At 44.7% G+C, this 14,200-nt stretch overlaps 1 protein-coding gene across 7 annotated transcripts in view; it reads right to left on the bottom strand.

Annotated features, from left to right (window-relative positions):
* Window positions 1-14,200, bottom strand: part of Usp7 (ubiquitin specific peptidase 7) — a 55,694-nt gene that overhangs the window by 24,979 nt on the left and 16,515 nt on the right. For 3 of the 7 annotated variants that reach the window (XM_006992115.4, XM_076577897.1, XM_076577894.1), the window contains exons 2-3: window positions 5,137-5,241; window positions 246-444 (exon numbers count right to left, since the gene is read on the bottom strand). In XM_006992115.4, the coding sequence (XP_006992177.1) occupies window positions 246-444; window positions 5,137-5,241 (304 nt within the window). Of the gene's footprint in view, window positions 1-245; window positions 445-4,241; window positions 4,417-5,136; window positions 5,242-8,969; window positions 9,072-9,592; window positions 9,983-14,200 lie in introns of those variants that run through there. The other 4 variants (XM_042283551.2, XM_076577896.1, XM_076577895.1 and 1 more) reach the window with 4 other exon arrangements.

Here is a 14,200-nt window from a genome sequence, read left to right as displayed (position 1 = left end):
TCCCAGCCTCTCCAAGCTGCTGGGCTTTAGCACACTAAGCCTAGTTTTATATTGTACTTTTAGAATCAGGGCTGGCTTTAACTCAGTAGTAGTGATTATGTAGCAAGGCCCTAGGTTCTATCCCCAGAGCGAAAGGAAAAGGGACTGCATAGAGTTAAGGAGAAACTGAGATAAATTGAGTAAGACTGGTGGAATTTGGATTCCAGAAATCTGTGCATTTGTAGTCGCATCATTTAAACTCTTACGTGGAGTCAGATTCAGCATTGCACTGGAGAAAGAATCCTACGCTTTTTTGGTGTGGTCTGTCTGGATAAAAGCGTGGCATCACCATAATCTTCCATGGCAGATTTCGCACAAAACACGGAGGGCTAAGGACCGACTCACTCAGTCTGCTGAAGCGCTCGACAGTGAACTGAAAGGTTGCCTCGGAGCGCCAACTGGTGTCTGCAAGAAAACATGCCATCAATCACAGAGCTAGGGCATTAACCAAATGTGCATGAACACTGCAGTAAACTGCTCTACAATCTCTCTGAATCCAACTGCTGAAGCCTCTGGGGAAATGATAGTGGTGTTTCCAATTTATGAAAAGGCTAATAAGGACAGTTTCTGCATGGCTGGACTCCTAACAGAGTGCTCACTCACACACACCTGCCTTCCCTCGGAGAACCAAGAGTTTTGGGGATTGAAGATCTACTTCAGTGTTCACCCCCAAATCTGGGCATCAAGTGAGGGGACAGACATAGGAAAGAAGGAAAAGAAGGGCTCATTTCTGTATATATGCAGAACTGTATACAATAGGGAAGATATGAGTCTTGAACTGAGCCCCGGGAGGAGGGAAAAGGGCAGCTGAAGAGACCAGCCACTGTGCTAGGAGCACAGCACATGTAGACAGCCAATACTGTTCCTCGGCTTCAACTTTTGTGAACTAATAAGCTGGATCTCTTATGGTAGCAATTTGTTTATAAAGAAATAAAGTTCTTCCCAATATCCACAAAGAATGAAGGATTCTGCCCTGTAGTGCCTCTGGTCAGGGGTTCAGTGTATCAATCAAAAATGCATCATCTAAAATAATGGCATCATTTACCCCTAACTGGCCAGTAAGTTGATTCAGTCCCAGTAGCTTCTCAGGCTACAGCGAGGGAGCAGTCTTCCAGCCACTCTGCCAGTTGCCACTGGACAAGCATCAGTAAAGCAAAACAAAAGCCATGGAAGACCAAGGGACTGCAGAAGTGTCTGAGAGCATCACTTTCTGTATTTGCCTAACTGTGGATTGGGCACAGCCCCCTGACTGGTAGGGACTGAAGGCCATCTCTGAGGGACTTGAAGTCACCCCCCCTTCGTCCCCCCAGGATCAGGTATTGACATCCCTGACTACTGGGTCCTGGAGCATAAGCAGCCTAGACTCATGAGGATCGTGTTAATTAATAGGGACACCCTGCCCCTTACACCACCAGACTGCTGAAGGCCATTATAACAGAGCCCCACAACCCTTCCATCTCCAAACTGTACACAAAGTCAGTTTGTGGGATCTCCTACTTGTAGATGTACTTAAGTTCTAGAAGTTTGCAACTACCTGGGTCTGTTCTTAAGAAAACATGTCCATCAGTCCTCACAGAGGGTATTCTTTACCAAAGTCTGTCCGAGTTCACACTCTGCTTCCCCCACCCCCTAGCACTATGCACAGCCCGGCTCCCTCAGTCAGGGCAGGAGCACTATAGCAAGAGAGTGGCTCCAGGAAGCTGCAACGAGGTGCTGATGACTGACCGAAGTCTACTGAGTGGGGTATTCCTACACCTGCTTGCAGGGGGAAAAATTCTGTCCATGACAATGCCTACAAGTACTCAGTAGACAAGGTTTGCCACATGCTTTAATGGACCTACAAAGTGCACCTGAGCAGCATTAATTTCTACTTTACGGTAAGGAAACTGAGGCATACTGATGTGAAGCATGTTACAAAGTGACAGTGAGTCTTCAATAATGCCCATCATCTGCAGAGACACCAAGGACAATGATGGTGTACTCTACAAGATATAAGAGCCAATACAGCTATCCTATCTCGGCAATTTAGATTCACAGGATTACACTTTAGATCTACGAAAATTGAATCATACTGTAATTTTGTTTTTGTTCTTCCATCCCGCACATTTGAGTAAAAAGAAACAGTGGTGAAATTTACACTGACATGTAATTCTTTGACAAGGCAGCACCTGGCACTCTCCATGGCCCCCTCACTAGTCTGTTTCGTTACACATCACACTGGATTTCTGCATTACACTGAAGGCACATTCTTAGAACAGGCTAAGGAAGTTGAAACTTCTTGTGAATAACTTGAAAGCTGGAGTACAGTCCAACTGTAGAACCTACAGTTGGCACGGGCAAGGCCTCAGTATTCACACCAATAGGACAAATGAGAATTTATAAATGCCAAATGAAAAGCCTACAAGAAAATCTGAAACCTATGTATGATGCTAAAGCCTGCTATAGGGAATTACATGAGACTGACCAACAAAGGTCTTTGCCCAAGAATGGATGAAGTAGTATGTGAATTCCATATACTTTAAAAACAAAACAAAAACCTGCATTTCAAAGGCTTTTTGTTGTTTTTTAACACACAAGAGATAATCAGCATAAAGGACATGGGAATCCTATATGATCATATCATGGAGACAGCTGGCCTGAAGCCACTGTGTCTCTGCTCCCAGCTACACTTACTCTTTCCTCATGATGAGCACACTACACTCCTCTTCAGCCAGACTCGAGGTCCCCCAGCATCAATCCTGCCCCAGAAAACTTCAGACTAGCAGTTGTGCTGCCTGCCGGCCCCAAAGCTCCACATCCACCACTATCTTATCTGCCCAGAGCAAACGCCAATGGATTGGCCTGGGCTTCAACTGTGTAGGGAGAGCAAATGAAGATTGGACATTTCAGGCTTTCGAAGGGACTAACTTCTCCACGTGGTGGCTCTAGAGTGATGTTTTCTCAAACCTCACTCACATGGATTAGTCATTCTCATAAAATTGTCTAAGTCAGTTATTCGGATGAAACGAACGGTGTCCAGATACCTACAACTTAACCTGGCTCCGTAGAGATCTTCATAGCCCACGTTCACTCTAAAACTTCTCTTAGTCATGTAAGGAAAAACAATACTTGAGGGAACAAGAATAGATGTGATGAAAAACTAGCTCCGAGACTTGCCCAAAAATGTTCATCAACTAAACATGTTCTCCACTGATGTCTGCACTGCCAAGCCACCTAAGTTCTCACTAACAAGGACCCTCAGCACCAGGAAGTCACTCATCCTTTGTTTACAAATTGGCCTAAATCATGTTCGCTAAATCATGTGTCCTAGTTTGATGTGCTTTTAAAAGATTTAAGTAAAGGGGTTCAAAGCCAGAGTCTGGGGAATCATTAAGAAACCCTCCTGTAGAAGCCAGCTTAGGCATGGACGGCTGAGGCCTGCATAACGCAGAGCTCCTCAACCTTTCCAGGGTTCTGACCCTTGACACATGACCCATACAACCTACAATGTTTCACAATCACGTTACCTCCAGAAAAGGCCACCCTGCACTCTGCTCCGGAAGCAGAGCCCAACCCTCCTGTGCTTGCGCCATACTATCAACAGGCTCAGGCCCTGAGTCCTCTCTGAAGACAATGCCAACTCCAAACCAAGAGGGCTGCTCTGCTTTTTCCATCTGCGACCCCAAACGCTTTGTGACATAATGTGGGTATTTAGTACTAAGAAATCGGTACTATTTGTCCCAAAATAAGAAAATTCTGACTCATAACCTCTTAACCATAATTCTCAAGCTAGGCCACCCGGCCCCCAGGAGACACTTGGTTGTCTATTTTGACTGCAGGTAGGAAGTAGGTAGTAGGGTTCAGAGGTTAACACTGGCCTCTTCTACTACACAGAATGTCTCATAGCCGCATCTGTGTCTCCCAGACACTCCTAATAAGAGAGGAATTGCTTAAAACAAACTGCACTGGGAGAGCTGATGGGGTGGGCTTGCTACTGCTCTACATACAACTCAAAGTGACCCCAAATGCACACCTGGCACCTCTGCCTAGCCACCTTCCCAAATGCACTCTCCGAGCCACTCTTGGCATCTATGGTGTCCAAAGTGAATCCACCAAACGCCCAATAACCAATGAGACCACACCCACACCGTTGCCCTTCATCTACAGTGGAAAGCGCACTCCACGGGGAACAAAGCAGCGGGGTGTAGCCCACGCCTCTTTACCTTCCTCAGAAATTGCCTCAGCCAGCTGCCAGGGGTAAACCGCACTGTGAGAGAACTCTCAACTGCGGCTGCAGTTTCGCATGGAGGCTGAACTTTTGGCAGGAGGTCTGAACAGCAGTCCTTCTGGTGGTGCAGCCCGTGCCTGATGGTTTCTTTCAACTGCCCCGTTACTCCCCTGGGAAGGACACAACCCTCATGAGGATTGATGGACATGCTTGTACAGAACATGGTTTCATATTACACTGCAAGATTCCAGGGGCTGCATAAAGCAATTACTGGCTGCTCCCTTCTCAGGACTTTGACTTGCAAATGTTACATCTCTTAAGATGATCTAAAGAATCCTCAAAAGAAAAGTGATTCCCTGACACCAAACGCCCATGCGTATACATATGCATATGCTTTTCCACACGGAAGCTGCAGAGAAAGTGAGTGGAGGAAGTCTAGGGCCCAACGCTTGGTTCTCACTTCACCTAACAGGAGTTGGGAGGTGTTCTCAATTGCAGTTGACTGATAAGACACTAAAGTGGGAATGCAGTGGAAAACCAAATCCCAATGCTGAAAGTATCTTGCTGCAAACAAATGGGAAAGGAAAATACAGTCTACCTGGCACCCTGGATGCTAACAGTGGCTGGAAACTGGTGGGTATGAGCAGACACCCACTCACTACAAACCTCTGGATTTGAACCCCCTTCCCTAGGCTGAGGAGAAGCAACTTACCTTGAAATTTTACACAATCTTGAAACCCAAAACAAAAACAAGATCCTAAATTGCCCTCAGATATAACCTCCTGAAAACTAACTACTCTAAAGACCAGAAAGTACACTCAAGGAAAAAATACAGATGGATTATGTTTCTGACAGCGCTCCACAGCTGTGAGTAAGTGAGCAGTACTTACCGTCCTCCATGTCCTCCTCCGCATTGCTGTGCCCATCACTCAGGGCTACGTTCCCATTGATGACAGGGTTCTGGGTAATTCTTGGTGGGTCATCTGTATCTCCAGCTTTAAGGAAAATAAGAAAGCTCATGAGTCGATTTTCATAGTTGGACTATATGCACAAGAATATATTTACATTTTATTATTTGTAATCAAATTCTAATTGTAACGTAAATTTTCAAAGCCTAAAGGTAGATGAATATTGGCCACATCACATGATAATCTGTTCCATTTGTAATTAATGAAAGGACTATTCTGTAGACATAAAATGCTTATTTGCTGCATCTCTTATTTACTCTCAGTCTGCAATGGCTAATGGCTTATATTTAAGAACCTTTACATAATTGATATGGAAAGTTATTTTGCAGTAAGCCTCCTACTAATTAAAACTTAATCCTCTAGGGTAGGACTGTAGGTCTTTAGGAGAGTCCTTTCCTTGCATGCACAAGGATTCCTGGATCCCATACTTAACACTGAAAAAACAATAAAACTTAACCAGGAATGAAGAGATGGCTCAGAGGTTCAGAGCATTTGCTGCTTTTGCAGAGGACCTGAGTTCAATTCCCAAAACTAACACAGCAGCTTACAAATGCCTGTAACTCTGAGTTCCTGGGGATATAACTTTGAGGGTACCTCTACCCACATGCACACATATCACCTATCTACACACATACACACACACACACACACACACACACACACACACACACACACAAAATAAAACACATCTTTGAATAAAAACCTTAACCTTACAGACTATTTTCTTGAGTTCACTAAATAACTGCAAACAAAACGGAGTAGGGAAACTCTGGGTTGCTTTGGGGTCTGTCATCCTTTTACCTCCTAAATGTTGGGACTACAGCTGGCACCACCACTTCTGGCTAATCTCGGGGTTAAAGCAGCCCATGTACACCATTCCAAAACAGACTGCAGAAGCAGCTCAACTCCACAAATGCTGCCCCAGGTTGTCCAGGAGCTTTGATTTTTTTTTTTTCCTGCAACACCAAATGCAGGAAATGGGTCTTACTACATTTAGGAGGTGTGATTTTCTGAATAGCTAGGTAGCCGTGTGCTAGCCTTCATAATCCCGAGTCTTAACGTCATTGGGGGTAGAGGTGGGGCGGTACACTGGTTCAGGACCACGGACAGAGCTAAAGTGGTTTCCCCTATTTGGCTCTCTCAAACTGCAATCCTCGAGTTGGAGCATGAAAACTCTCCAACTCCTGCTTTAAATGATGCCTCCCCATTTCTGCATCTCAAAACTCTCAAAGTAACAAGAGATAGCCATTCTAACCTACATTTGGACAAATTTAAGATCATCTCCACAGACATAAGCCTCTAATACACTTGTATTAGAGAGCTATTTCTAAAAACAAACACTTTAAAAAACTGGCCCTTTAATCTCTAAGGACCACAATCCCTTGGACAAGGGTTTGTCTGGGATGCCGGGGTGGGATTCGGTGGGAGGTGGTGGTAAAGGAGGTCTGGCTAACCTGAAATTCACAATCACTCCTGCCTTGACCCAAGTGCCAGGTAACAAAGCAATGAGAAGGTTCTGAATGACAAAGGTTATGTGTGAAATACGGGGGAGGTGGTGGGTTTCTTTTTGCTGATTTTCAACTAGTCCAAACTTTCTAAATAATGAACCTAAGAGCTAAAAGGCAAAAAGAACTGGGTAATTCAGAATTTTTTTCACTTACATCTATTCCCCCTTCAAAGTTTTATGAGGTAAATCATGACCAAGGCCTATAAGCTTTGACACATTATGTTGTCGCCTGGCATTTTAAAAGGGTCACAACATAACATCTCCACACATACAGTTTATTAAAAAAACAAAACAAACAGAAACCATTTGTTTTCCATGCAAACCTCTCTCTGTAACTAAGCAGGAGGGCTGTGGCCAGTGCAACAGCTCAGCACTGGTTAAAGTGCTTGCCGCAGAAGCCTCACGGTCCATCTCTGAAATGCAGCGAGGTAGCACCAACTCTCCAACTTGTCCTCTGAGCTCCAGACACATACCGTGGCACAGGCACATCTGCTCAAGGTCTCCATCCCCACCTGCCCCCTCACCAAAATGTAAACTGGGCCATGATGGCATATGCTTCTCATCTCAGCAGGTGGATCTCTAAGATCAGCCAGGGCTAAACGTAGTGAGGTCCTGCCTCAAAGATAAACATATATATAAATGCTGGGAGAGTTGTGTGCACTTCTTTCACAAATTCTCAAGCATGTGAGGACCCTGTTCATCTGGAGCCTCACAGGAGGTTAAGTGACAGTGGCCAGTCTGTTGCACACACAAGTCTGGAGGTACCAGATCCCAAAGGAATTCTCAACTACACCTGGCAATGTCTGATGCTATCCTATCACAAATGCCTTTGAAACCACTCTCAAAACATCCTTCCAAATACAACCATTCCCTTGATATTTTATAACTCATTAGTAACTGTGAAGACAAAGGTTCTGTTTTTATTAGTTCCACTGAAATTGAAGTAAGTAAGATACAAGTAAATTTAGACTGCAGCAGAAAAGAGGGTTTTTGTTGGGATTAAGGCTGATGTTGGTTTAGGTAAGCTGTACTAGAAAAGTGCTTTTCCAGCAAAAGTTATGTTGCTTAGAAGAGAGCGAGCTGTGGCTCCACACACACACCACCGCAGCTTCCCAGCAGTAGAGTGTTCACTGCAGTGCTATGACTGAAGAGAAGCATTTGTTCCCTAACTACAGTTGGCACATCTGGGGAAAACAAGTGGAACCCTACAGGTGAAGTATTCTCCAGATTAACACCCAAATTAACCCACCACACAGGTACAGAGTTGAGAAGCTGGTGGCTATAAAATGTCATACGTCATTTGGTCTGACAAGTGCTAGTAACTCAGCCATGAGAACTCCTAAACAGCTACCTAGGCAGCTCAAGTCTATCTCCCAAAGGACAGAACACCAAGTTTGTCAAGTTCTTCCAAAGAAACAAGCTCATCTGCCAAGCATTTCAAACTTAAGATGCAGTGGATTCCTGGGCCAGAATAAAGAACTGCACCAGAAGACACCCCTTTATTATCGAGGGCACAATGGAAGAACTAGTTTATGGCCACATAAATGTGATTTCACTCCTGGGCTTCCTGTCCTATTGAGTGGGACAGAGGCATATGAGTAGTCATTCATATGTATGCATAATGTAAAGGCCAGAAGTAGACACTGGTTCTCTTCTCATTGTCCAGTTTGTATTGTGTAAGATGGGGACATTGACTCTCACCTATTCTACTAGACTAGCTGGCCAATGTGCCTGTAGGGCCTACTTGCCTCACCCCTGCCCCAACTCACAGCCTAAAGCACTGGGGTTACATGTATGTGTTCCCAACTCAGGTTCCCATGCCTGCTCAGCAAACAATTTACCTGCTGAGTTCTCTCCCCAGTCCCTAGTTGGAATTTTGTATTTAATTTGGCCAAACATGAACCCCAGGATTAACTCTATGACACATAACCATCTCAAATGATGAGGAGTCAGTCATCTAGCCAACAATGACAATATGCAATGGCTAAAATGGCTAAGTTAAGTGTCTGGGGCTGGGAGTGTTGCTCAGTGATTGAGCACTAGCCTAGTATGAGCAAGGGACTAGTTCAATTCTAAGCACTCCCTCCATCAACCTCCAAAAAACCCAAGCTTCAAATGCTCGGCATCTGTAGAAAATAAAGCAATCACCATTCTAATGTATGTATCACTCAGAAAAGGGTACCACTTTTCATTATTATTGAGTATCAGAGGTATAATTTTGTGTTTATTAAAAGGCAAAAAAAAATACCTCTTTTTAGAACCATCACAACTGCTTGGCTAGTTATAAAGTCTAAACTTCCTCCTCCTTACTGAGGAGGCCTGTGCTTCCTCCCATGGACCTCCATTTGTGATGTCATAACACTGAAGAACACTTGCCAACTGCTATGGAAATAGATAGCACCTCAGTCTCAACCTTGGATAAGAGGTTAAGAGCCCAGAGGGAAGAACCTCGTGGTAGCCTAAAAGGGCCAGGGGGGAGAAGCCATACTCAATATTCCAAATAACTATTATAATCTGCTGTGTATTACTACCACCATGTGGTGGCATTGGCTTCAAGTGTGGGCTCTCTCTTTGAAGCTCTAAGCATCTCTGACCCCATTCCAGATCAACTTGTGCTAACGACTTACTAACAACCACCCACTAGTACAAAGCAGAACACAGAATACAGGGGCCAATTCTTGGGTCCTAGGAGCGTCATACACCATCTTAGAGCTGGGCATCTTCATCCCCATCTCCAATCAGCTCCATCTTCAATTCTAAGAGTATTATACACGGTTCCTCTCTCCCCTCCTCTCAACTCATAGTAAACTCAACTCAGTATTACTTAATACAGAAACTCTATGTAACCAGAGTATTAGTTAGAGCCCTTACCTAGAACATTCATGAGGCCCTATGTTCAATCTCCAGTATCACAGAAAGGGGAAAGAAGGAAGGTGAAAGAGAGATTCTGAAGGATGAGGGGACAGAAAAAGAGGGAGGGAAGGAAAGAGGGAGGGAGAAGGGGGAGTACTGATCTATTGTTCTGTATATATATCTTAGTCTGATACTACTTAAATCAACAACCCCAAATCATTTGAGGGGTAACCGTGCTATGCGGGTACTGGTCTGGAAGTCTTGAATCACCTTCTTGCCCAAGCCTGTAGTTCCCAGCCATGTCTCATGGCTCTGTAGCCCAGCGAGTCTGGGGGGCTGGAGAGGGAAGGTTCTGTCGTCCACAGCGGAGTGAATGCATAGAATCTCCAGGAGCTGTACACCTCAACATTCTTTTTCTTTTAAAGCATCCTGCAAAATTCTTGTTTTTAGGACAAGAAATATATTCTAACAACCTCATCAATTCAGATAAGGTAAAGTGACCACGTGACCAGAAAGAGGACATTTATGGGACACTGGTGAAGCCTTGAGTTTGGTGAGCAGTAATGTATTAAGGTCAATTCCACATCTGTGAATTGATCTCCATCAATTTTAACCTAGGGGAGAACCAAGTAGAGGATAAAAGAAAGGGAATTCCCTGTACCAACTCTAGCTTCTCTATAAATCTAAATGATTCCAAAATTTAAATTATTTTAAGTCCTCAGGTCCAAGAAAGAAAAGGATTGACAGAAAATTTTATCACCATGTGTCATACAGGGTATGCCTTTAGATCTCAAACAACTAAAGAGAAAAAATATTAAAGATTAAAAGGGCTTTTGGTTTGTTGTTGTTTTTTTTTGTTTTTTTGTTTTTTTTTTTTTTTTTTTTTTTGGTTTTTCGAGACAGGGTTTCTCTGTGTAGCTTTGTGCCTTTCCTGGAACTCACTTGGTAGCCCAGGCTGGCCTCGAACTCACAGAGATCCGCCTGGCTCTGCCTCCCGAGTGCTGGGATTAAAGGCGTGCGCCACCACCGCCCGGCCCTGGCTTTTGGTTTTTTTGAGACAGGGTTTCTCTGTGGTGTTTCAGTGCCTGTCCTGGATCTTGCTTTGTAGACCAGGCTGGCCTCGACTCACAGAGATCCGCCTGGCTCTACCTCCTGAGTGCTGGGTTTAAAGGCCTGCACCACCACCGCCTAGCAAGGGCTTTTATATATAAATTTTATTAATTATTTGTGTGGGGGTAAATGTACAAGTCATGTCAAATACATGTACAGTTCAGAGAACAACCTGAATGAGTTGGTTCTCTCCTTTACACTGTGTGGAGCTCTAGGATCAAAAGCAGGTCAGGCTTGGTAGCAATGCCTTCACCCACTGACACGGCGTGATGACCCCCTGAAACATGAAGTTTCTCCGCACCAAGCAACAAGTACACTAGAAGGGAGCAGGTGCAAGGTGGAGATATGGAGAGCAGGGGAAGCTTTGACAGTGTGTGCAGTACCAAGTGAATGTGTGTTGTTGATGTGAGGTGGCCATTTCAAGGACCACAGCCTTAGGCTCACGGGGAGGAAAACTGGCAAATCCCCCTCTCCCCCCAAGTAGTGAGGCTCAGAGGAATGGCAAAGCTTTCCTCTGATCCATGTGTGGATGTTGACAGTGAATGAAAAAAAAAATCCAAAATACCCACCCCATTTACAGCCCAAAGACTGCTCCCTTACCAAGATTGGCTAACTCAGCCTCCTTGATGCCTTCAGCCGAATGTATGTATGTATGTATCCTGCCTCTCTGTATATAATTTCTCCAGAGAGCCCAGTCTACCTGATCTCAGCTTTTCTGGCCCTGTGTATTTATTACCTTTTCCCCTTTCCTTACCACTCCATTCAGGTATGTCCCTAACTGTGTTGGGCATGGTAGTGGGAGAGTATATTATCTGGACTGGAACAGAGACAGTAAAAACTCAAGCATTTTACTAATCAAGATCATAGCGATACACAATGAATGGCACTAGGGAGCAGGAAGGTGGAAAGTTTGAAAACAAACAAAATTCCAATTGAGAGACTGGGGATGTGACTTAGCAAGCAAGCACTAGCTTAGTGTGGGCAATGGGCTAATTAAAGTCACAATCAGACTGGTAAGAGGCCATGTCACAAGGTACTGGGCCTGAGCACAAAAGTCAAGATCAATCTGAGAGGGCTAATAAGTTGCTTTAAACATGTATATATGCTTTTTAAAATTGTGTACTGGACTGGGGCTCAGTTGGTAGAATGCTTGCCAAGTATGCATGGAAGCCTGGGTTCCATAATAGGAATCACATAGCAGAGTGATGGGGTGGTGGAAGATGAGGGACCTGAGGCCAGCCTGGACAATGAGATTTCCACGACTATGTACTCTTTTCCTTACTACAAACAACAAAACTAGGCCCTAGTCCATCTGGTCCAGAAATAATCCACCAATCCCAAACACAATTCTCAGCAATTACTTCTACTCTATATGATTTTAGCACACATGTAGATTTGTATCCACTACCAGAGAAATCAGAAAAGATCAATTCCAGCAGAAGAGTACTTTTTAAAAAATTATTTGTATATGTGTACTTCCTTCCCCAATCAGAAGACAGAAGAGGGCATCAGACCCCTGAGGCTAGAATTACAGGCAGCTGGTTGTGAAGTGGGCAGACACAGTGGGAACTGAGAGACAAATTCAGGTCCTCTGGGGGAGCAGCAAACATTCTTAACTGCTCAGCAACTTCTCCATCCTGTCTCTGCTCCTCTTATAACACAACCTGGCGCCACAACCCCTGGCAACCATTAATCTCTTTCATTTTAGGCTGGGAGTGGTGGTGCACAGCTTTAATCCCAGCACTCAGGAGGCAGAGGCAGGAGGATCTCTGAGAATTCCAGGACAGCCAGGGCTACAGAGTGAGACCTTGTCTCAGGGGGCAGGAATGGAGTGAGAGTCCTCTTTGTCATTTCAACAGTGTTGCATAAACGTTCAAGCATGTAACAACGTTTCTTTTCACTGCCAGACAGGGTGAAAAGGGGGCACTGTGCAACCATTGGTTGGATTTGTGGGATTTATTTACAAATAAAGCTCCTGAGAGCATTTCAGCTCTACTGTTCTTATTTTGGGATTTTGAAAGATGAGTTCTTAAAAGCCAATAAATATTAAGTTAGCAAGGCAACCAATGCTGTATGAACAAAGGGATGTTTAATCCTACGGTCAAAGAACTGCTGGACCAGGTACCCCAACAGCAGCTGTCAGCCTTCTCAATGTTTGGTGAGCACATTCTCACACCACATAGGTGAGTCCCAGCCATCCAGCATAGATGCAGACAGGTGAGGAAGAGGAGGGTACCCGGCTTTTCTGGGTTGTATGTTTGTGGTGTTTGTTTTTGTTTTTGGCCACTTGGAATGATCAACACACAGCCTGGTCCTGGGCTTTAGTCCTGCAGCACTCTGTCTCACCACCAAGGAGTCTCTCTGGCTTCCAGAATCCGCTAGCCTTTCTCCAGTGGCACAACTGACCACACTGATATCCAGGACCAGAGCTATAGCCGATGGCTGGGAACCCTGACCACAGGACTAACTCTCCAGCACAAACGTGGTAAATGGCAATGAAGAGTTCTGGGTTTAAAGTTATAGGAGCTGGACTTAGCATATACCTACCACAGCCAGAGAAGATTCTGGGGGAGATCACAGAGCAGCAGTGAGGTGGACAAACCCTAGTGAGAATGACCCACACCGGGTGGATGGAGTAAGCCACAAAAGAACAGGAACAGGGTGACTGAAGCCAAAGGCAGGAGGGAAACAGGACCACACCATGGAGGACCTTGAAGACTAAGGTGAACTCACACTCTGAGCCCCCCGTGGACAGAGGGGAAGACACTCACGCTACGAAAAGGCACTGTGGACCTGACAGAAGAACCAAGAATGAAGCAGTCAGTACTCAGTGCTTGGACCTCTCTCTGTCTTGGCCATCATAGGCAAGAGGGACCCCTTCCAAGCTACTATACTAGTCCTGCAAAAATCTTGATGAAAACCGACTAGCTTGTCTCTCCTCTGTCAAAGTGGGCCTCTATTTGATGTGGATTCCAGTCAGCATATGAATTCCTTTGATTATCTCATTAGCAGTAAGATTTGTCTACTGATCTCATGAAGCTAAAGTAGTCCAACTTGGGCTTTTGCACTGGGTATTTAGTTCCAGGCATCTGTCCGACAAAGCAGGAAACCTGCGTCAGGGGCTAGTGCCCACACAAGCTTAAAAGCAGTGGAGCCTGAAAGCTAGAAATAGGTCCCATTTTACAGAACAGCTCTATGGTCTAAAAGAACCCTGATTTACATCAGTTACATGAAAATGAAGCCCCAAGGAAAGACACATGTAATTTGTATTCCTTAAATAAAATTGGGGCTTTCAGTTTGGCTTTATCATGTAAAAATCTGTGCCCTGGAGATGCTTATTGTAATCCATCTTCCGAGCTCTGGTCTAAACACTGCAGTGGAACTGAGGAGTGTGAAATACTGAGGAGCTGGTGACTGCACTGCACTGTTTCCTCCTAAGTATTCACTTCACAAAACACTAAAATCTGCTCAACTGTGGTGAGTAACCAACTGCCATGGGGGAAAAAGTCACAGCAT

The sequence above is a fragment of the Peromyscus maniculatus genome, chromosome 8, assembly GCF_049852395.1.
Source record: "Peromyscus maniculatus bairdii isolate BWxNUB_F1_BW_parent chromosome 8, HU_Pman_BW_mat_3.1, whole genome shotgun sequence".
Lineage (NCBI taxonomy): Eukaryota > Metazoa > Chordata > Mammalia > Rodentia > Cricetidae > Peromyscus > Peromyscus maniculatus.
Note: the sequence above shows the minus strand (reverse complement) of the source record. Positions and strands in the feature narration are given on the sequence as shown.